Source organism: Phocoena phocoena, chromosome 19 (genome assembly GCF_963924675.1).
Source record: "Phocoena phocoena chromosome 19, mPhoPho1.1, whole genome shotgun sequence".
NCBI lineage: Eukaryota > Metazoa > Chordata > Mammalia > Artiodactyla > Phocoenidae > Phocoena > Phocoena phocoena.
In genome coordinates, this window is record NC_089237.1 from 48459515 (window position 1) to 48481827 (window position 22313).

The 22313-nt window shown below is 41.1% G+C and overlaps 1 protein-coding gene and 1 pseudogene across 1 annotated transcript in view; both read right to left on the reverse strand.

Annotated features, from left to right (window-relative positions):
- The window catches only part of ZZEF1 (zinc finger ZZ-type and EF-hand domain containing 1), a 112158-nt gene that overhangs the window by 76152 nt on the left and 13693 nt on the right, over positions 1-22313 (reverse strand). The window contains exons 2-9 of the mRNA XM_065896625.1: positions 19137-19281; positions 15449-15643; positions 13773-13944; positions 12071-12270; positions 10203-10413; positions 6658-6774; positions 5437-5615; positions 3775-3873 (exon numbers count right to left, since the gene is read on the reverse strand). Of these exons, the coding sequence (XP_065752697.1) occupies positions 3775-3873; positions 5437-5615; positions 6658-6774; positions 10203-10413; positions 12071-12270; positions 13773-13944; positions 15449-15643; positions 19137-19281 (1318 nt within the window). The remainder of the gene's footprint in view (positions 1-3774; positions 3874-5436; positions 5616-6657; positions 6775-10202; positions 10414-12070; positions 12271-13772; positions 13945-15448; positions 15644-19136; positions 19282-22313) is intronic.
- LOC136138345 (etoposide-induced protein 2.4 homolog pseudogene) lies at positions 1669-3392 on the reverse strand (annotated as a pseudogene).

Sequence of the window (22313 nt, forward strand, 5' to 3'; positions counted from 1 at the left end):
TAGTCTATCTGGTTCTCTCATAAAAATTAGAAAAAGAAAGAAGAAAACTAGAAAAAGAATTCCCCTCTGGGCGGAAGCAACCCCCCCCCCCTCCCCGCCCCACCATAGACACCGAGGTAACAGATCATGGTCCAGGTATAACTTGGTCAGAGCAAAATCTTTTCAACTATACAGGTCGCTCAGCTCTGAGGTAACGATAAAGAAATAGAAAGATGATAAAGACTGTGACTTTAATTCAAAGAGACAAAAGACTGGACAATCAATCACCTTTCTAAACCATTCCTGAAACCATGACTGACGTTTGGCTGGGCTGTTAGAAGTAAGCAGGCTTAAAGGCTGAGAGAGGAATTAGATAGCTTCTTGAATACTCTGTCAGGAAAGACTGTAAAAGTCTTTGAAATGGGCAAGAAAAGAATGCTGGGTGTTTGTTTAGTGCACTCTTTGGGTCATCTCCACCTTTCTTTGTCTCTGAACTATTTTACAACTCTGTAAATTGTAGAATAATAACAGTAATGCAAAAGATTCTTGTCCACACAAATAAAAATTGTGTCTATAGGAACATAGCTGATTATTCCTTATGAAGACTGACCAATTTGCAACCATCTGTAGATTCGTGTCAGCATTCTTACTGGTCTATGTGTATTAATGAGTTCTCCTTTGACCTGCTTGTAACATCTTACTGGTTCCCTCAGTAATTAATGGGATAAATAAAAAGATTGACGTCTTCACTTTATATTTGTATGAGAGTTGTGGTTCACCTTTTATGCTGTTGTTAATTATCCTTTAAAAATTTACAAAAAGGTCTGTTAAATCCAAAGCTGCTTTTCTCTTTCCAACCTCTGTAAATTATATAAACTTACACATTTACTCAAATCAGCCTGACCACGCATTCTTCCTGAAACCACGAACTGCTTTCAACCACTCTGCCTTATCAAGATGAAAAGACTAAAACCAATTTCATGCTTATTTCATTACACTGAGTTCAATAAAACAAAAATTTGTGAAGTTAAATCTCCGTAAGAGATTTAAATAATATGCATTGTCACCAAAACCAAGAAAATTAAATCCAAAGGAACCTTTACTAAATCACAGGGAGAAGCTATTATTGATCTAATGTTATCAAATACTAATTCTACAGACAATTTTAAGAAGCCATACGGCCAGAAATTCACACAATTCTACTAACAGTAATACTAAAAACTATCCCACTTATTGAACTGTCACCTTTCCTAGGAGGTCTGGATGCCTCTAACTAATCAAATCTATTGTAAAGGCCGAAATGCTGCCTGGGAGTAGCTGCCAGTTTTCATTAGTCTCAACGTAGCTGAAGCAATAATTTAAGTCAAAAGAATCAGATTCTTTTAAAATAACGTTGCCATCAATTTTTTTAAGGCCCAAATACATACGTTAAACAAATAAAGCTTAAAAAGTAAATAAATAAAACCTCTGTGCTTCCTTTTCTTGGTAAAAAACCAGCTCATAAGTCTAACTATAATATTTTAAAGCTACAACTGTTTGGACACCATGCCCCTCCTGCCCAATTTATTCTCTTAAAATGACAGGAAGAAAATAACCAATCTCAAACGTAAAGAAATCAATAACCCTACTCCTTCAGTTCTATTGGCAGCAGGCTGCACTCCTTTAAAATGCCAGACCCGTGGCTGTGACTCATGGGAGGTCAGCCCTCGGAGTGTCCACGCTCGGGTTCTCCGGGCACTCTGTGCAGCAAGGGGGAACGTCCAGTGTTTCCCAGAAGCTGGGGAACTTGAAAGGTAGCAGTGAAAAAGAGCTTTGGCCCCCGTAAGGGGAAGAAACAAATCACTCCTCAAAACCCCACCGTTCCGGCTGTGAGGACTTTCCTCTGTCCTCCCTGTCTCGTCAGGTTCATTTTTTTGTAGAGGACGGAATCCTAACCTGAGTTACAAGAAACAGACAGTGATGGCTGTGGAGGGAGAAACCAGGGGAAACCAAGGCTCCTCCCCACGCCCAGTCACATCCCACCTGGGTGCTCATCAGAAACACAACAAAAGTAACAAATCCACACACTACAACTAGTTTATGCAACTTATCCATGCAAGGTTAGGTGGAAGGCAGGGAGGAGAGGGGGATGTAACAAACTATTCAAATCAGCCCAGGCAGAAGAGCTGGCAAATGCATTTCAATAGCTACAGAAAAACCCGTGGTGCTTTCAGACTTAGAATGGTGTTAAAAATCCAGGCTGATTTTAAGGACAATGAAAACACCCTGTATGGTATTATAATGATGGATATAGGTCATTATACATTTGTTCAAATCCACAGAATGGACGACATCAAGAGTGAAGCCTAAAGTAAGCTATGGACTTCGGGCGATTACGACGTGTCAATGTAGGTTCACCCTTCGTAAAAATGTACCACTCTGGTGAGTGATGTGGATAATGGAGGAGGCTCTGCATATGTGGGGCAGGGGGCATATGGGAAATCTCTGTACCTCCTTCCAGTTTTGTCGTAAACCCAAAACTGCTCTTAAAAAAAGAAAATACAGTCTTTAAAAAGAAAGACTAGATAGAGGCAATCTGAAATTGTTATAAAAGTTTAAAAGAGTAAGATAAAATAAGAGAGGCCTTTCAGTAGATGATGATGAGAGTATGAAAAAAAAACCCATACACTGGTTTTAAGAAGATTCTGCCTTAACATATTCCAGAGACAAAAATCCCAATTCTTCAGAGAGCAAAGGAAAACTGCAGAGGGCCTTTGGTAGAGTGGTCTTGCTTTCCTGAGTGTGGGGAGGGGGAAACGGGCAAAGAGCTGCCACCACCTCCTCCCAACCCCACTTTGGACGGCAGGTGACTGGGCGGTCTGAGGTGGCCTTCAGGGTGGCAGGAGATGAATGTGGGGGAGGAAATGTTTCTGCAGAGGCTGAGCTGCTCAGCGAGGACTGCAGGAAGCCTGTCTCATGCGGTAGTCATGGCTTAAGAAGACCACCAGGAGGAGGTGGGACTGGTGAGGCACGTTTTCCCAGGCGTCTTCACTTCACTGGTGCTAATGACCACAGGAAACAGAACAGAGAGGAGGCGACTACTGAGAATGCACAAGGTCTGTTGTGCTGTGAGGCAAGCCAAGGTGAAACCGAGTCCAAAGTGGTAAGGTCAGTTCCCTTCAATGTTTGATAACTGCCAGAATATTCCACGTCCTTTTCTGAACTGGCATATTCAAAGCAGTATAGTGAGTAGAAGGGGACATGTGCAGGAGACTAACCAGCTGGCCAACAAGACGGATGAGGAAGAGACTCACAAACACTCCCTGGATGAGGAAAAGAGCCACAGCGCTGAGAAGCACATCAGCAATCACCATGCTGATGCCAGGGAAGGAGTGAGGCTTCCTTCCAGACACTTCAAATGCCAGAGCAGCCATATGGAGAAATACCCTCATCTTAAGCTACGTTTTTAGCACTAAGTGCTGCTGATCCACTGAGTGTCTCAATACTTTGAGATAACACAACAGAAAGAGTCTGAACTTAAAAATGGTAACTTTTTAAGGAGAAGTCTTTGCTTTTCAAAACTGAAGGCTCTCAAGTACTTTTAAGTTGTTACAGGTGACTGACACCTAGCAGGTGGCAACACTGTAGTAAAGAAATCACGCAAATGGTTCAGGAACCACTGAAGCCAACTGAAGGACATCGCAGCGAAGACTGCATATCTTGAAAGTTTCGAAGACCACAGTGCGGTTTCACACAGCCTCTAGTGAGCACCATGGCCCTTTCGACTCACTAAAACCCGACAGGTCCACCACTCACCGTCCCTTGTCCACGGCTCAACAAGGAGGTTTTCAGGTCCTGACTTCTCTTCTTTTCCCTTGACATCACAGGCCTGAAGAGTCAACTGCAGAGGTTTACCTGATCAAAGAAAAGAAAGAGAGAGAAAGAGACAGCCTGAAGGTAGCGCTACGAAAAAATGGAAACTAGAACTCATCAGTGCAAATGGAGAGCCTGTGGACACCCAGACTGCTCAGTAAAAATCTACCCATTTAAAAGCTAAAATAGGAAGTAATATTAGACAAAAGTTGACACCATCCTTTTCTGCTTTCCTGAAAGAAACAAAGTACAGCTTATATCCCTAAGTAATTCTGAGGAGAATCATTCTAGAATAAGCACTAGCTGGAAACGAAGCACACTGTAAGACACAGATTAACAGCACAGGCGCAACGTATTTGTGTGCTGAGTGGGGGGAAGAGAGGAATTCCTAAGACACTGTTTTGGAGCCAATAATTAATTTTATTGTAATTGCATTTAAATATATAAATCATGTCTTAGCGTTCTGGGTCTTGTTTCTTTAAAACGTCTCCAGGCAAATTTTGAAAGTTTTCAAAATTATAAAAATCAACTTTTGCTATAATGATCTGAAAACTTTTCTTTTTAATAATATAATGAAAACCTTATAACCCTATTAACCTATAACCCAACCCAGAACTAGAACATTATCAATAATGAACAGTCCCCCTATGCATTCCTCCTCCATCCCGTGCTCCCTGCTCAAATAACTGCTAAACTGAATCAACAACCTTTCTGGAGAATATCTTCCAGACACTACGTATCCCTCCCATTTGGCTGTGCCTTCTACGGGCCCCTACCCCTCCAAAAAAATGACCTTTCCAAAATTGGGGAGGGACTGGATTTACAAGACATCGATTGTCAGACTTAAAAAATTAAACATAAAATACATTATTATAAAGTGATATTTAGGCAAAGGTACAAATATCATGAGGAAATATCACAGTATTGCCTCTATTACTGAAGAGGACGGGATCCAATACTGTACTTGTGGACAGAAACTTTAGCACTAGAGGCCAGGACAGCACATGTCCACTGCAGTCATCTGAGAGTAGCTGTATGGACTCCTGTGTTGAGAAGGATTAGGAGGCCCCACCCTGGGTCAGTAGAAAAGTGCTAAGATGGACTGCCGTTGGGCCCAGGAGGGGAAAGTGATGGCAGGCATGTATGTGTGACCATGTATGTTGTCCCAATCAGCTATAAACTATCACGAGGATGCAGAGGGATGAATTCCAAGACAAGGATCCTTTGCTCTGGGTCTGGGGTAGTTTCCTCCCTCCTCCAATGAGAGGTACTCCAACTTCCCAACCTCTTGACCTACACAATGAGACACTCCCATACTTTATCAAAGATGGCTGTGTTCAAATGGCCACAACGCCTAAGTGATTAGGCCAGTAAATCCTGGGAGTACAGCATAGTGAACACTCAGATCCTCTCCTGCTAATGCATCCATAAATGAACCAACATCTTCCTTCTCCCTACCAACCCCAAAGAAGATACACTCTTCCAGAAATCATTGTATAACTACAACGACCAAGCCCACAAACTACACAAAAAGATAAGAAGATGCCAGGAAACCCCACGCTGGTGATGGTTTTATGACATGTGCATCATGCCGAGGTCATTTACCATATTTAAGGAGCAGGTTCTGCCTGACTGACGCCATGGATGAGATGAGGGACGAGGCATCATAGTGTGTGTCCAGGTGGTCAGTGACAGTACACAGAGAGCTCAGCACTTTGGCAACACTCCCTCTTGCTAGTGCAAAAGCCAGAAGAGTCAGCTCCACCTCTGGAGTAGAAGAGCAGCTATAAACAAAGAACAAAAAACACTTCACTTCTTAAAACTATGAGAAAATCCAGGTAGCTCAAACTCTGTGTAACTGATTACATAAGCAACATCAACCTGCCATATGCTTTCTCTGTTTACCAGAAATACTTTTTCAAAATCCTTAAGACAGCCTAAAGAAAAACTAAATCAACCCAGAGGACCAGGAAATTAAATCCTCACTTCTGTAACCTTCACCTATAAGTATTAAATAATGCTATCAACTTTAATAAGGCAAACTTTATAAACCAAAAATAAACAGGCTGTTGCAATAAGCCCCTGCTATGAAGAAGCCTCGGGTAATAATTTGGCTTGGCCAGAGTGTTAAGGGCTTATTCCTTCAAACATCAATAACATATTTTAGATCTATTCCACATCACATCTGCTTTTTTAAACATATTACACTGAAACTTTTAAACCTGTCTAGATGGGGACTTCCCTGGTGGTCCAGTGGTTAGGACCCCGTGCTTCCACTGCCGGTGGCATGGGTCTGATCCCTGGTTGGGGAACGAAGATCCCCACATGCCATGTGGTATGGCCAAAATGAGGAAAAAAAAAACCAAACCCTGTCTAGATGGCTCAGGGCCTGGTTTGTACTCTAACAGGGCTCACTGTGACAGAGCTGAGTGTCCCCACACTACGCGACCCCTCAAACAGCTAGCAGGGTGTCTTTTCCCAGGTCTATGGACAATTAGGCTTGTTAGACCTGTTCATGGAGACAGCAGGTGCTGGGCTGGGGATGTGAGGGAACTGAAAGGCTTTGCATTCTGGACTTTGAGACCCCTGCTCTAGCTGAATCTGAAGATTACTCCGCACTCACCCCCAATTCCTGAGGGCAGGTGTACTGCTAGATCACGGAGTTTACACAGGTACACCATTATTTCACTTTCTCTTCAGTCACTACAAATGATTCTTTAAAAAAAAAAATCTTTAAAAGATTTTAAAATTAAAAAAAAACAAAAAGGACTTATCAAACACATATGCCCTCTATCCCCCACCAGCCCTTATCAACCTTAATTTTACCTAGTTATCCTTATGAGGAAGCTGTCCACTTCTTCCAGAACGTTGGGAGACAGGAAAGTTGAGAAATCTGTAGATCCTGGTGAGAGGGAAAGTGGAGGCATGTGCTGCAGTGCCTTCCTAGGAGTGTAAAATGTGCAATCAGAACAATCCCTGGCAAACAATAAACTTAATAATACAATTTTAGACAAAAAAAATTGTTGGAAGCTTGTTTGGATTAATCCCTTATCAAGAAACAGACAGTGTTCCTACAGAGAACCTGGTACATAACACAGATCAGCCTTTTTCCTGCAGGGGTCCTGGTGCTAAACAGTTTAATGGGGTTTCTTTCTTTCCTTTTCTTTTTTCTTTAAGAGTTCCATTTCCCTCTATAAAAGCTCATTCAACCCTCTGGAAGCAAGTGTTCATTTTAAGTAGTATCAGCAAAAGACATATGTCTACAGAAAAACCCTGAGTTCTTAGAAAACTTGGCCCCAGGGGCAGAGCTGTTTGTGACACACAAAAAAAATTCATCTTCAGATCTCTTGTATCTAAAGATGCATCATGATATGTTTATTTTATCCTAAACATATCAGCACCTGTCATCTTCTCTATTCCTGCCTGCCTGTGTTTCTTGGCCTTTCTACCTCAGAGTCTGCTTTAATGTTTCTCTTTTCTCATCTCCTTTTACAATAGCTTTACCTCTTCTGGACCAGCAGTCATCTAATAAATTTCTGCAACAAAATATTACTGAGTCCTACTTGTGCCAGCAACTGTGCTAGGCAATGAGTGTACCATGAACAATGTGAAGGTACAGAAAAAGTCACTCAAAATTCTACACTTGATAGTCATTTTATGATAACAGTAGTGGGAATTCCTGAAACTATTTTATTTCTACATTTCACAACAGAGACAAAACAGCAAGGCTAGTAACACTGTGTCAGCTTCCACTCTGCTCTTGTTTCTTGTCCCCTCTATATGAGCCACATCAGTAGGGCAGCTACACTAACATACAGTTGATCAACAAGGTCTAATGCACCTAAGTGGCATGCAAGGATTGACAGAATTTATTTCCACTTTTGTTTCATAACATTTTTTTCTTACTTATTTTTCCTCATCGATTTTTTAAAATAATTTTTAAATTTTAGAATAGTTTTAAGATCACTGATATTTAAAAGTTAGGAGTGAAGATACCATTGCCGATTAACTATTACAACTCTTTAGGGATATATCCATTCTTCAACAACGTGGCATAGCTTCACAAAAATAAAGCAGAAAACTTTTCCTCTTCCCCTTCCTGAAAATTCAGTCCATAAAGTAGGGCTGTGCAAGGTAGGCAATCATGTGTCCTTGGGTGGGTGCATGGGTGGGGCGCATGGTGGCCCAGAGCGAGGTATTAGAGTGGGGTACTGAGCAAAGGGACAGCCTGGCATGGAATGCAAGCACTAAGAGGGTGAGGAGGGTGTCCAGGCAAGGGCCAGGGAGGTGGGAGACTGGTTATATAGAGCGGGATTGTTTAAATAACTAAATATTTCAGGGATGATGGGAGCCAGGTTTCTCACAATCACAGAAGGGAATTACAAACAGAGAAAGGGAGAAAACTAGAATGAACAGTAGTGCTGGATTAGAATTAGAAGTTATCAGAGTTTATTAGAAGTATAAACTCAAGAGTTTTCAGTGTTACAGATACAGAAATAAATATAGGTGTCAATGTGTCTGTGCATACACGTGTCTATTACTTACACACAAACATGCATTTCCCAGCTGTGTACACTGAAAGAAGCAACACTCCAACAGCAATGAGTTTAGTTTGTTTAGTTTCTAAACACAACTCTACACTAAGAGTGACCATGACTCCTGAGCAAAACAGCTGATTCTAGGACTATGGCTGGGAACATTCAAGATAAGCCTGGAATATCTTGTTGTAAGGAAGTGTTCCAAGTAGATGAGGACATATCAAAAGGACATATGAACCAGACTGAAGGGGTTCCCATCGGCCAAATCTGGGCCAATCTGACCGTCAAAACTGTGATGGATTATAACTCAGGGAATAAAACAGGAATCTTGAGTCATACCAATATAAAGTTTGATGAGGAATGGGATATTTACATAGTCTCAAAGTACCTCCTCACAAAATATTTATTAATTACAAAAGGAAAAGAATTCTTTTACACTGGAAAAGTCTGGCAGACACCACTTTCATCAAAGGGTCGAAGTTAACATCACCAAACTAGTAATAGGACAATCTGAAGCTGTGTGTCACTGATGGGATGCAATGAGAACCCATCATCACTTCTATGATATTCCTGCCAAAGATGCAAAATCTAATCTTAATCATGATGAAACTTCAGATAAACCAAAACTGAACGACGCTCTTCAAAATAACTGACCTATAATTTTCAAAAGTGTCAAAGTCTTAAAAGTCAAGGAAAGACAGAGGAATTGTTCCTTATTGAAGGAAACTACAGAGACATGACAATGAAATACCAAGTATGATTCTGGACTGGATCCTTTTGCTATAAAGGACATTACCGAGACAACTAGCAAAACTTGAACGGGATCTGAGAATTAGATGGTAGTAATGTATATCAATGTTAATTTCCTGATTTTGATGGTTGTAACAGCATGTTCTCATTTGCAGGAAATACATACTAAATAAAACATTCAGGAGCCATGGGGCATCAGGTTAGCAAATTACTCTCAACTGGCTCGGGAAGAAGCTACTTTTTCTTTTTGCATCAAATTTGCAATATTTCTCTAAGTTTGAAATTTTTTTTATTTTTTAAATTTTAAAACAGGCAGGAAGAAAGGAGTCTGGCCAAATACTACCCTTCAGATCTAGCACTGCCAGCAGTATTATTTGCTGAAGAGTTTTATTTAATAGCAATAACAAATCTCAAAAGACATCTACAGAACAAAATATTAGCTATCTCTTTTATCTGATATTTTGATAGCCTGCACTAAGAGTGCCTATTATCAGTTATTAAACTTACATATAATACTAATACTTCATTGCTACTGAAGCTAGTTGCTTTGCCTTATATATTACAACTGAGTCTTTTTGCCCTAACAGTTTTTAGAAGAAAATTTTCAAAGGTACTCTACATTTAAAAATAAATTAATTTGGTGTCCTTGAAAAGATTTGACTCTTTAGTGAAAAGAGCTTTCAACCTAGGGCCTAGGTCCAAAGACCTAGATTCAAACTGATCCATCACTGCCTGGTCATACACCTCAGGGAAGGTCACCGTATCCTTGTCTATAAAACAGGGATAATTTTTACAGATACATTTTACGACATAAGTAGGTAAATAATATATAGCATCTGAAGGTGTTTTATCCCATATAAATTGCTATGTAATATGAACAATTGTTCCCCAGTGGATAAGGAAGAGGAATGGCATGTGGGACCCCCTCACAAGATAGGAGCTGAAGGCACAAACAGGAAACAACAGGGCACCTGGGGCCCAGCTGCTGACTGAGTCTCGATGATCAAAGGCTGCTCAGTGACTTGCCCTAAAGGGTTAGAGAATGAGCGCCCCGTGACAAGCCTGGAAAGCAGAGCGACTTACTGAGTGTTGCGTAGCACTGTTTGGACAAAGGCGGGATTTGTCTCCATGGAAGCCGTCACCAGAGATGTCAGCAGAGACCAATACCATATTGCAGAAGCATCTGAGACTGAGACCCCAGACTTCTTGACTCTCTGAAAGCCAACAGCCCTCAGACCATGAATTCTAGTGTCACATCCATCACTAAGACAACGCTTTATGTTAATCTGGACATCTGTCAAGCGCAAACAACAAATTCAGTATTGGATTAACTTCTTCAGTTCAGCAAATTCTAGGCTTCCAACTAAAAGCAAGATAGTAATTCACATTTCGAAAAGAAAATTCTGAAGATATACTTTGCTGCCAGAAATAAATGATGTGTGCAATGGAGCTAGTATACATAATAAATTTGTCAAAAAAGCATTGACCAGGCTTCCCTGGTGGCACAGTGGCCGATAGTCCGCCTGCCGATGCAGGGGACATGGGTTCGTGCCCAGGTCTGGGAAGATCCCACATGCCGCAGAGCGGCTGGGCCTGTGAGCCATGGCCGCTGAGCCTGTGCGTCCAGAGCCTGTGCTCCGCAACGGGAGAGGCCACAACAGTGAGAGGCCTGCGTACCGCAAAAAAAAAAAAAAAAAAAAAAAAAAAGCATTGACCAATCTAAGGAGTCAAAAGAATCATGTGTAAAACTAAGGGTGGCTTAAATCTATATATCACAAAGCTTCATAGGCATTTATGAGTTCTGATAATTAACACAAAGTGCATTTTTAAAATCCTGATTAAATACACGGTAAGAAAATGTCTAAAAACTTTTCCTAGAGTTCCGAAATTTGGATGTTGTTATGAAACAGCAGCTGGCTCATAGCAGTTGTGAGAATTTCTTTTTAATTATCAAGTCCAGATAAATGGCATAGGTATGACTCACTTTTAAGAGCTGTCATAATATCTTATTTGGGTTGGAAAGGAGGTGAGAAGTTTAAAAGGACACAATTTAGAGAAAAGACCACCACAGTATAAGACAGGAAGCTTCTACTCCACAAGCTTAACTACGTCTTTGCCCGGGGTGAGACACAAAGACTCTACCTCCCCAGGCCTCAGTTCCTTTGAGCAAAGTAAGAATACTTCTTTTGGCCCAGGAAAGCATTAGAAGAAATGAGACAAAACATGAAGCATTCCGGCTCCCTGAATGAAATAAGCCTGGAAAGAAATCACAGAATTGTGATTATTTCCAAAATGCTATGTGTGAAGCAAGGTTATAATAGTATAAAAATGGAAACAACCTAAATGTCCAAGAATAAAAGGCTTGTTAAAATTAAGGCATATTCTTACAACACTAAATAAAGGTGTGCGTGAATATATGATAAGACAACACATTAAAAAGTTACAAAAGAGCGTGTACAAAATATCACTATTTTTTGTAAAAAGACATGTATAGATATATGTAAATATATATATATGCAAACCTTTTATTTTTTAAAATGTGTATATATATATGTGCGTGTGTGTGTGTATTTATATACACAGACATACACACACACACAGAAATATAAGAAAAGGTCTGGAAGGATCCATACCAACGGATTCACAGCGACAATCCCTGGGTAGTGGGATTTTGAATAATTTTTATCTAAATATTTCTAATTTTCTAATAAGAAAACAAAAATAAAATATTTTTAATTAAAATAGGCTTTACTGCTTTTCTATAACTTTTAAAAACACTGAATAGGTGAAATAATGACCACTTTCATGTATATGATGAGAAGCAAATCAGATCTCCAGAGAAAAGCAAACAGCTTTTCTACTTCAGAGGTCTTCCCGCCAAAAAACATGACTTCTTCCTCCCCTCCCAATCCCCTTAGTTAGAAGGGCAAGACGTATCTTGGTTGACTCACAGAGCTGACTGATGTTGGCATTTTCCAGCAGTGTCACATAGCCAGTGACATTGCTGGGAATGTGCACGTCGCGGACTTCCTGAAGATCGCTGGCATTCCTCCCCACAGCTACAGTCACCTGCTGCGGCATGTAGCTCTGGTCAGTGGCAGCCACTGCAATGGACAGGTGCCTAAGCACAACATCTGGCTTCATTTTTAAACTGGAAAACACGGAGAGCAGAAACTACAAGTGTTTATACAGGTTGAGAACTGGCAGGGCCCACAAGTCCCATCTCTTAAGATCTTACGTGTGATACACCCCAAGACTGATTCCCCTAAAAGCAACTAACTTGAAATGCTGGCTGTTAGTTTCAAAGTCCCTATGACTTTCCCAAGTTTCTAAAATTCCTTTCAGTTCAAGATCAATCTTCTATTTCTTTTTAAGCTACTAACACAAGCAGTAAAGTACAATATGAACAGTCTAACAAAATCCCTTTACCTGGCAAGAAGCAAATTTCTAAACTGCATGCAAAGAACTGGGTATAGTCCCTCATGTATAGATGGCTAAAGAGCATATTTATCCTCTATGCGAAAACAAGGTAATTATTTCTACTTCCACCAGCTGAAATCAGCCCATTTTCTGAAGGGACAGGTGAAATTTTAGATAGCAGCTTCATCATAGTTTACTGTCATCTATTCCACTCCAGTGGGGGAGTTCCCTGGCGGTTCAGTGGTTAGGACTCCGTGCTTCCATTGCAGGGGGTACAGGCTCGATCCCTGGTCAGGGAACTAAGATCCCCCCACGTGCTGTGTGGGGGTGGGGGAAAAAAAATTCCACTCCAGGATTCCTGACCACCCCCGTTCCCTCTTCCTCTACTAAACTGGCCAACTTAGTTGTACACAAATTTTTTAAATGTGCAGAAAAAATCTTGAGAAGTAAAATCACATCAGATACAAGAAAAGTACTTGTCCCTTGTGATATTAATCTTCCTGAAAACCTAGTGAAAAAGATATGAAATCCGTAACATAAAATGTTAGTCAAATGCTAATTTTCTCCCTTAAAATACCAAGTAATTATCCATATTTATGAATATATGAAGCAGGTTAGAAAATTTTACATGGTTCCTTTAACTTGATTCTTTTCTTTTTTAATAATTTTTTTCATAGATTTATTTTTATTTATTTATTTATTTTTGGCTGCATTGGGTCTTCATTGCTGCGTGCGGGCTTTCTGGTTGCAGGGGCTTCTAGTTGCAGCGGCTTCTAGTTGCAGCGAGCAGGGGCTACTCTTTGTTGTGGTGCGCAGGCTTCTCATTGCAGTGGCTTCTCTTGTTATGGAGCATGAGCTCTAGGTGTGCAGGCTTCAGTAGTTGTGGCACGTGGGCTCAGTAGTTGTGGCTCGCGGGCTCTAGAGCGCAGCCTCAGTAGTTGTGGCGCACAGGCCTAGTTGCTCCGTGGCAGGTGGGATCTTCCCGGACCAGGGCTCGAACCCGTGTCCCCTGCATTGGCAGGTGGATTCTTAACCACTGCGCCATCAGGGAAGCCCTAACTTGATTCTTAAAGCATCTTTCCAGATAGTCACAAGAAGAAAAACACTAGCCAGTTAAGTAGAAAATATTCTAAAATTTTAAAAAATAATTTTTTAACACATTGTTGGGATAAGAGAGAGAAAGTGGGTAATTTTCTTGGACTTTCTCTCAAGAATTGGTATTACAGCACCCACCGAATCCAGTGTGAGCGGGCACTGCCATCTGACTGCCAGTATGATGACGTTTCTCCATTTGTCATCTTGTCAATGTCTGCAGGGTTGGAGGATGTTTCTATATAAGCGTAGCACTTTGCTACTGACTTGAGTTTGTCCATCTCTGGACTTCTGGTTAGATCTCCAGGGCTCTCTGCAAGAAAAACCAGATATTATCATAACATCTCTTTCACAATGAATCTTTAAAAAGATCATTTAAAATATCTAGCAGAAATATGCTTGGCACTTTGGCCCTAGAAAAATAAAATCTCCTTCCAAATTGGAGAACACGTGTAAAGCAGAAGGACTGCTCCATGAGCTGACTGTAGTACAACACAAATCCACTGATATATCTGCAAAACCACCCAAGAGATGAATATGATGTCTTATAGTTTGAATTTACATTTCTTTAATTATGAGTGAGATTTTTTTAAGCCACTTGTTTGTAAGCCACTTGTGTTTCTGAGTATGGCCTGGTCCTGCCTTCATCTATTTTTGTTACTGGGTCACAAGTCTTCTTATCAATTAATATATTTTATGTACATTATGTAATGTATATATACACATACATAGTAAGTAATATTTACTGACTGTTTACTGTGAACCAGGCACTTTTCTACACACTTTTATGTATTAATTCATTTTAGAAATGAGGAAACTAAGGTAATTAAGTAATTGCCCAAGGTGAGAGTTAGTAAAAAAAAAAATTGAGTCTGTCACAATGTTACAAAATATACTTTTGTTCCCTAAAATGTCATTTGTCTTTTGACTCTGCTTATATTTTTTGCTGTACAGAAATTTAAATTTGCATATAGTCTAACTTATTAATCTTTTCTTTTGTAGTTTTTGAGTTTCATGTCCTGCTCAGAAAGGTTTTCCCATGTCAGGGTTTTTAGCTCTTACAGCTTTCTTTTTGGTTGGACTTTTTAATCCATCTGCAATTTATTTTCGTGAATACAGTGGGTTAAGAATCTTGTTTTATTTTTTTCTGCAAATGGCTAACCAGTTCCCTAACCCAACTTGTTTGCTAATTCACCTTTCCAACCTGACATGTAATGCTAACTATATCTGGTACTATATTCCCACATGTATTTGGGTCTATTTCTGGACTCTTATTATGTTCCACGGACCTGCCAATTCACAGTATCAACTTTTGTTGTGGTCACTAAGTTAGTCTGTAGTGGCTTCCCTCATTTACTTAACAACTATTCACAGAGTACCTACTACGCGGCAGGCATAGTTCCAGGTGCCAAGGATAATGAAGCGAACAGACAGACAAAAACGCCAAGTACTAATGCTACAACCTCAGATGATGATAAGTGCCATTTAGACTATTAAACCTGCAAAGGGGATAGTAACCAAAAGGTGGGGAGTGTCAGGGGTGGGGGCATTAGTTAGATAAGAGTAATGAGAAAAGGCCTTCCTGAAGTCACATCTGAGCAGAGACTTGGGGTTATGAAGAGGGGGAGGGGGAGGGGAAGGAGAGGGGGAGGGGAAAGGCAGAGCAGGTCTTCATTCTTGTGCTACAAACTGGTCACTATTACATTTTCAGAAATAAAAGCAGGGAGAAGTGTTGACTCGTACTATCAATAAATACCACACTTGGAAGAAACGATGATCACGCCTTCTCAAGAACACCCCCACCCCTGCACACGTACCCTTTTCTTTTTGTACCAGTTGATCCAGAGAGTCCTTCAGAACAGAAGCCCTCATGGTGCTCATGTTATTGCAGTGGTCCAACATCGGGTAGGGGATGACGGTGCTAGAGAGCCGGTTGCGATGCAGGAAGCGCAGGATCATTGACGAGTGAACATCCAGGCCCTCCTTGGACTCTGAAAATATGTCTATGAAACCTAAACAGACAAAATCCATCTTTGGTGTTTTGGGGAACCCACCACAGTAGTTTCCACATCCCCTGCCTGGAGGCCTCTCTGAATTAGCTGAATTAAAAGCAGCCGGTAAGAATCCTCACTGATAGTTTCAGCTTTAATCACTGAAAAATCTAAAAAGGCTTTTAAGAAGTGAATCAGTGGTAACCTCAATTTAAAAATTAACTTCAAAAAAAAAATAAAATAAAATAAAATAAAATTTAACTTCATTGTAGTTTAACAGAAACTTTAGAAGACTCAGAATAGTGATTATTTGTTTCATTCCAAGCTTCAAATTTTTATAAGTTTAATTTATAAACCTAAATACTAACTTGAAATTTTTAAAGAAGTTTTGCATATAGAATGTGGGCTAGGAATAAAGTTTATCACGTTAGAGAGTAAAGGCATAACTGCTTTTATACTAAGCTACAAAAAACCACAATAATGAAAATATAACCACTGCCCTGACCACAATTCCCGATGGCATCTTATAGTTTTTAAGGTCCTTCCACACACAGCACCTCTTTTGGTCCCCACAATAAGGTGGGGGGGTGGAGGGTGGGGGAGAGAAGGCACCGAAGGTACTGGTATCCTCCTCTTACAACTGAGGAAAGCAAGGCTCAGGTGACAGACCAAGACAACAAAAAAGGGGTAGGACCGGAAGTAGCTCCTCGCACTGCCTCCAAGTGCTCCTTCCATCATTCCAGTTTTTTCTCTCCAGTGTGGCTCCTCTGGAGTCTCCCCCATCTGTCCATCCCTCTGGCCACTGCCCAGGCTCTGGCCTCAACACCACCACTCATACACCTCCCCAGATATCCTAAGCGGCTCCCCTGGCTGCATTTTGTCTGACATTAACTTGAGTAATCTTACAAAAACACAAAACAGGCCATGTCTACCCTCTTCAAAATCCTTTCATGGTTCCTCATAACCTACAATAATATGCTTTGAACTGAGGTGCACATAACCCAGGCGGTTAAGTGAAGAGAGAATAAACATGGCAGCTTTTCCTGGAGCTCAGATATGCTTGTAGATTTGGGGAGGATTTGTTTTTCTTTTCATTTTGTTTTCTAATTAAAACAAAAGTATATTATAATTGTATCATTTGATAAACTGTCACAAACTGAACACACCCACGTAAGCAGCACCTAGAGCAGGACTCCAGAAGTCTGCAGGAGAAACTACTTTTAAGTGTGAAACAGAAACATTATATGAGAGCAGAAGGAAACTTTGCTTTGATTTTTTTTTCTTTTTGCGGTATGCGGGCCTCTCACTGTTGTGGCCTCTCCCATTGCGGAGCACAGGCTCCGGACGCGCAGGCTCAGTGGCCATGGCTCATGGGCCCAGCCGCTCCACAGCATGTGGGATCTTCCCAGACCGGGGCACGAACCTGTGTCCCCTGCATCGGCAGGCAGACTCTCAACCACTGTGCCACCAGGGAAGCCCTGCATTGATTTTTAAAGATAAACGTAAGATTGCAGACAAACTGTGCCCTTGAAGCAGCCCATTTGATTCTGCCCCCTACACAAAACCCATAGACACTGGTTTGATTTCCCAAGCCGCAGAAGTTGATGCCACCCCTTGCCTCTCCTCTTACAGTTCTTTCCTAAGCAGAGGCCCACAGTAATACCCAAACCTCACATGATGACGCTGCTGATGCTGCTCTGATCTCAGAATCCATGTGATGCTTGTAATGGGAAAACTTTTGTCATAGGCTGAAACAGTCCCAGTAAAGGGACTGTCTCTCTTTTAAACATTCAGCACCCATACAATGAGAAACAAAAGGAATAAGTGTCAGTCTGGGTTAGGCAGAGGGACCAGGGAACTAGGATCCCACCAAAGAGGTGAGGTCAGCTCACCAAGGTTCAGCCTAGGACTGTGTTTTAAGTTGGCTGTTGATAAAAATTTTGAGTAGAAAGTCCTAACTCATTGGGATTTCCCTGGTGATCCAGTGGGTAAGACTCTGAGCTCCTAATGCAGGGGGCCTGGGTTCCATCCCTGGTTGGGGAACTAGATCCCGCATGCATGCCACAACGAAGAGTCCGCATGCCGCAACTAAAACCCGGTGCAGCCAAAATAAATAAATGAAATAATAAATAATTTTTAAAAATAAAGTAGCGCTACCTTCAGTGTTGTAATTAAACAAAAGAAAGAAAGAAAGAAAGTCCTAACTCACAACCCTGCTAATAAGGTAAGAACCTTGGGATCTGGACCCCCAACTTTTCTAACCTAATCTCCCCCTCTCCTCAAGGCCTCCCAGAGCAATGGTGCACTAACTATTGGTGGATCCCCTGGTCTCCACTCCTCTCCTCTCCTCCCAAAACATCTCTTTGAAGTGTTCAAATAAACTCCTGCTGCTATCCACATGCTGGTAACACAGAGGTGGGAGTAACACGTAAATGCCAAGATGTAAGTTAGTTATGCATAATTCAAAGCATAATTTTAACTGCCATGAGAATAGGAGAAATTTAACATGTACAGGTTACCTATAATGCTCTATAAAAATTACGCAATTAAAGACAATTTGAGGAAGAGTGGAAATAGGCATTCTTCATTGAGATACAGAAACCATCCTTCCCTAGCTCAATAGATCCTCAGCAGGAAGTCAGAGAGGTCAAGGACCATCAGTTACATTCATGTATCCAACAAGTCTATCTGCCTCCTTGCTGCTGGAGCTCAGGCTCTATACTAAGTATTATGACTCTAAGTACACAGAGCAGGAAAAGCTCTTGGATAAGATAAACTGAACCAAAAAGATGATATGCCAAGTTTTTTTTTCCCTTTCAAACTCAATTGTTTTCTCACTAGAAAAAAAAAAAAGTAATATTATTTTGATTCTGTTTCTGAGTCCCCCAAAGAAACCATCAAAAACATAGACAAAATTTTTTCATAGGTATAATGTAGAAGTATTGCTTAATTTTAAGCTATTTTTATTCTTACTTAAATTTCTGAGTGATAGCTTTCTAAAAAAAACACTGGGTGCCTACCATGTCCCAAAAATTGTACTAAATGTGAGGACACAACAGAAATAAAAGAGAAGGCTCCCTGCCCTCGTGGAGCTCACAGGATAAGAGTGAAGACAGACATATACAAATAAGTGAGTAATAATTAATTAATTACAACAGTAATATGTCGCAAAAAGCAAATGCAGGATGCTAAGAGAACATACAGTTGGGGCCAAGGAAGGCCAAGGAAGGCTTCTTGAGAGACTGAAATAAAGAGATTCACTAAGGAAGGCAGTCTCATGACAAAAGTTCATAAAAACATGGTAGAACTGCTCAACCAACACTGTACTGGGAAGCAAGGGAAATGATTATACTGAACACTAATTCAGACCACGAGCTTAATATCGACTATCAGAGAAGCACATTTATTTCATGGTGCCCACAAGTCTGCCTAATTACAACCCACATTATAGCAAAGTTCATTTGGGCTTTAAGAGAGCGTTCCTCAGCATTCAGCGCTCAGATGACAGCCTTACCTGGAACAAGAGAACAGGCTTGCAGCTGTCTGATGATATGGCTCAGCTCCCCTTGAAGATTAGCTCCACTGGAATTCTTGAGAGCCTCCAACATGTTCTCAGCATCAACAGTACCATCACCCTCGGCGTCAAACTGGGCAAAGGCCTAAAAGAAGAGATGCAAAAAAATCAGGTCTGTTCCAAATCCTGAATAATTTTTTTGACACTTCCCAAGGCCAGTGATTTTGGTTGTTATTGTTGTTGTGGAAAGAGTTCCTATACATCATTCAAAGAACAAATACATTCAGGATAGTAACTCACTATGCTCTGCAGAACGTGTGTATAAGTACTGCTACATGTACGCACAATTTCATCATCTCATCCTTCAAGAGAGTAAGCCCCCTTCCCCCAAATAATTTCAGAAGAAAGCAACTACTGCAAAAATGTTCAACTGGTTACAAAGTGCCAAAAACAAAGCATTGGCTTAGGGTAGCACCTCAGGTTTATCTGGGCTTTTTCTTTTAAACACTCTTTGGACACGAGAGCTAACTTGGTTTATCTATTTCATAGCCCTGTTTTCACTAACCTTTAACCATAATCTAATTTGCTCCCTGTTCATGTTGGGTCATCTGGGGAACCGGGTACAGAATGGGATTTGGCTTGAATCCTGCTCTGTCACTAACTGTCCATGTGACTTTACACACATTTCTTTGCCTCCGTAAGCCTCAGCTTCTTGATCTGAACAATGGAGCAAATATTACCAAACTCACAGACTGCTGCCTGGATTAAGTAACATTGGCACAGAGCCCAGTATAGTGAAAGCACAGGAGCAGTGCAAAGTGGTCCTCTTCTCCTTTCTAATCTGCACTGTTACCTCCTCTTGTGTCCCTGACCCTCTCTCACATCCTGAAGACTTTCCTCACCCAGCAGCTGCCCCTCTCCCCAGATCTCAAGCCCTCCTTCATCAGGGGCTTCTTTCTTCCTGCAGATACACTCACTCACAAACATCCCTCACCATGAAATACTTTAGGAGTCTTCTACCTCCTTTCTAAGTAATCCTCTCTTCTTAAAACTCCTGCCCTCTTTCCCTACTTCCCCGCTCCAAGAAAAATGGAAATGTCCCACTGATGATTCATGACTGACACAAATACCCCTATTTCCATCACAGACCTCTGAACAATGCAGTGTTTAATAGGAACATATGCAAATTCCTGTGTTTGGGTCCAAAAACCATGGACATAAATGCAGGAAGGGGGACAGAGTTTAGAGGTAGAATGTGGGAGAAAGATTACAGCATTCTTGGGGAGGCGGGTGGGAGGGAGGCTCGAGAGGGAGGGGATATGTGTATACATATAGCTGATTCACTTTGTTCTACAGCAGAAACTAACGCAACATTGTAAAACAATTATACTCCAATAAAAAAAAAAAAGATTGGGGCTTCCCTGGTGGCGCAGTGGTTAAGAATCCACCTGCCAATGCAGGGGACACGGGTTCGAGTCCTGGTCCAGGAAGATCCCACATGCCGTGAAGCAACTAAGCCCGTGCACCACAACTACTGAGGCTGCGCTCTAGAGCCCGTGAGCCACAGCTACCAAAGCCTGCGTGCCACAACTACTGAAGCCCACGTGCCTAGAGCCTGTGCTCTGCAACAAGAGAAGCAACCACAGTGAGAAGCCCACGCACCGTGGCAAAGAGTGGCCCCCGCTCTCTGCAACTAGAGGTAGCCCGTGCACAGCAATGAAGACCCAGTGCAGCCAAAAATACAAATAAATAAAATAAATAAATTTGTTTAAAAAAAAGAGAGACATTATACCATTCTTTTTGCCTCTACTTCTTTTGGGGGATTATCCAAAGAGTTAACAGGCTACATTAATCCAAAAAGTTATCAAAGGCTACACTAATGAAGGCATAATGCTCAGAAGGAGGGAAGATACCATCCTGTTCTTTTCTGATTAGACCCAATCAGGAAAGCTAAGCTTAGCTGGGAAGTCACACACCCAAAGTAAATGAAACAGAAGAGATCAGAGGAAAGAGATCCTGATGAAGAGAAGACTAGAAATTGCCCTGTGAGAAGAGCTGAAGGACCATGGAATCTTCAGTGAGGGGGAAAGATGACTGGGAGTTAATAGACTCCTCTTCAAATACCTGATGGGTTGTAACAGGAAGGAGCAGTTAAGGTCATTAGATAGAAGCTAGAGGGAAAAGCTCATCATAAAGATGGACGTGTCTGGATGAATGGATAAAGAAGATGTGGTACATATATAATGGAATATTACTCAGCCATAAAAAGAAATGAAATTGGGTCATTCGTAGAGATGCGGATGGACCTAGAGTCTGTCATACAGAGTGAAGTCAGAAAGAAAAACAAATATCGTATATTAATGCATATGTGTGGAATCTAGAAAAATGGTACAGATGAACCTACTTGCAGGGCAGGAGCAGAGATGCAGACGTAGAGAACGGACGTTTGGACATGGTGGGGAAGGGGAGGGTGGGATGAATTGGGAGATTAGGTTTGACATAAATACACTACCATGTGTAAAACAGATAGCTAGTGGGAAACTGCTGTGTAACAGGGAGCTCAGCTTGGTGCTATGTGATGGCCTAGTTGGGTGGGATGGAGGCAGGGCGGGGAACGGAGGTGCAAGAGGCAGGGGACGTGCGTATGCATATGGCTGATTCACTTCACTGTGCAGCAGAAACTAACACAACATTTTAAAGCAACTGTACTCCAATTAAATAAGTAAATAACCTGCTGTATAAAAACAAATAAAATTCAATAAATAAATAAAATGAGATCAATATTTTATAAAATTAGTAAAATACTTATGCTTCATCAAAATAAAAAAAGATGGATGTGTCTGCTGTTAGTGGGGTATAAAGATGGATTAGGAAGCTCTAGAAGGAATGCCCACCTCATCCCTCAAGGCTTCAGAGCAACAGCTAGACAACCAGCCAATAGGAGTGTTCAAAGAAGTCATACTAAACAAATGCATTTACCTCCGCTCCCTCATGAAATCCCACTAAGACAATATTATAAAGGGATTTTTTGTTTTAACCATAAGGACAAAGAGAACAGGAGATGTTACAATAGCAACAAAATTTTGGAAGCTGGGAAGCAGATGGATGAATAGTACCTCTCTAAATAAAACTGTATGTACACTGGATATATCAGCCATAAAGGGAGATTTGTGGGAC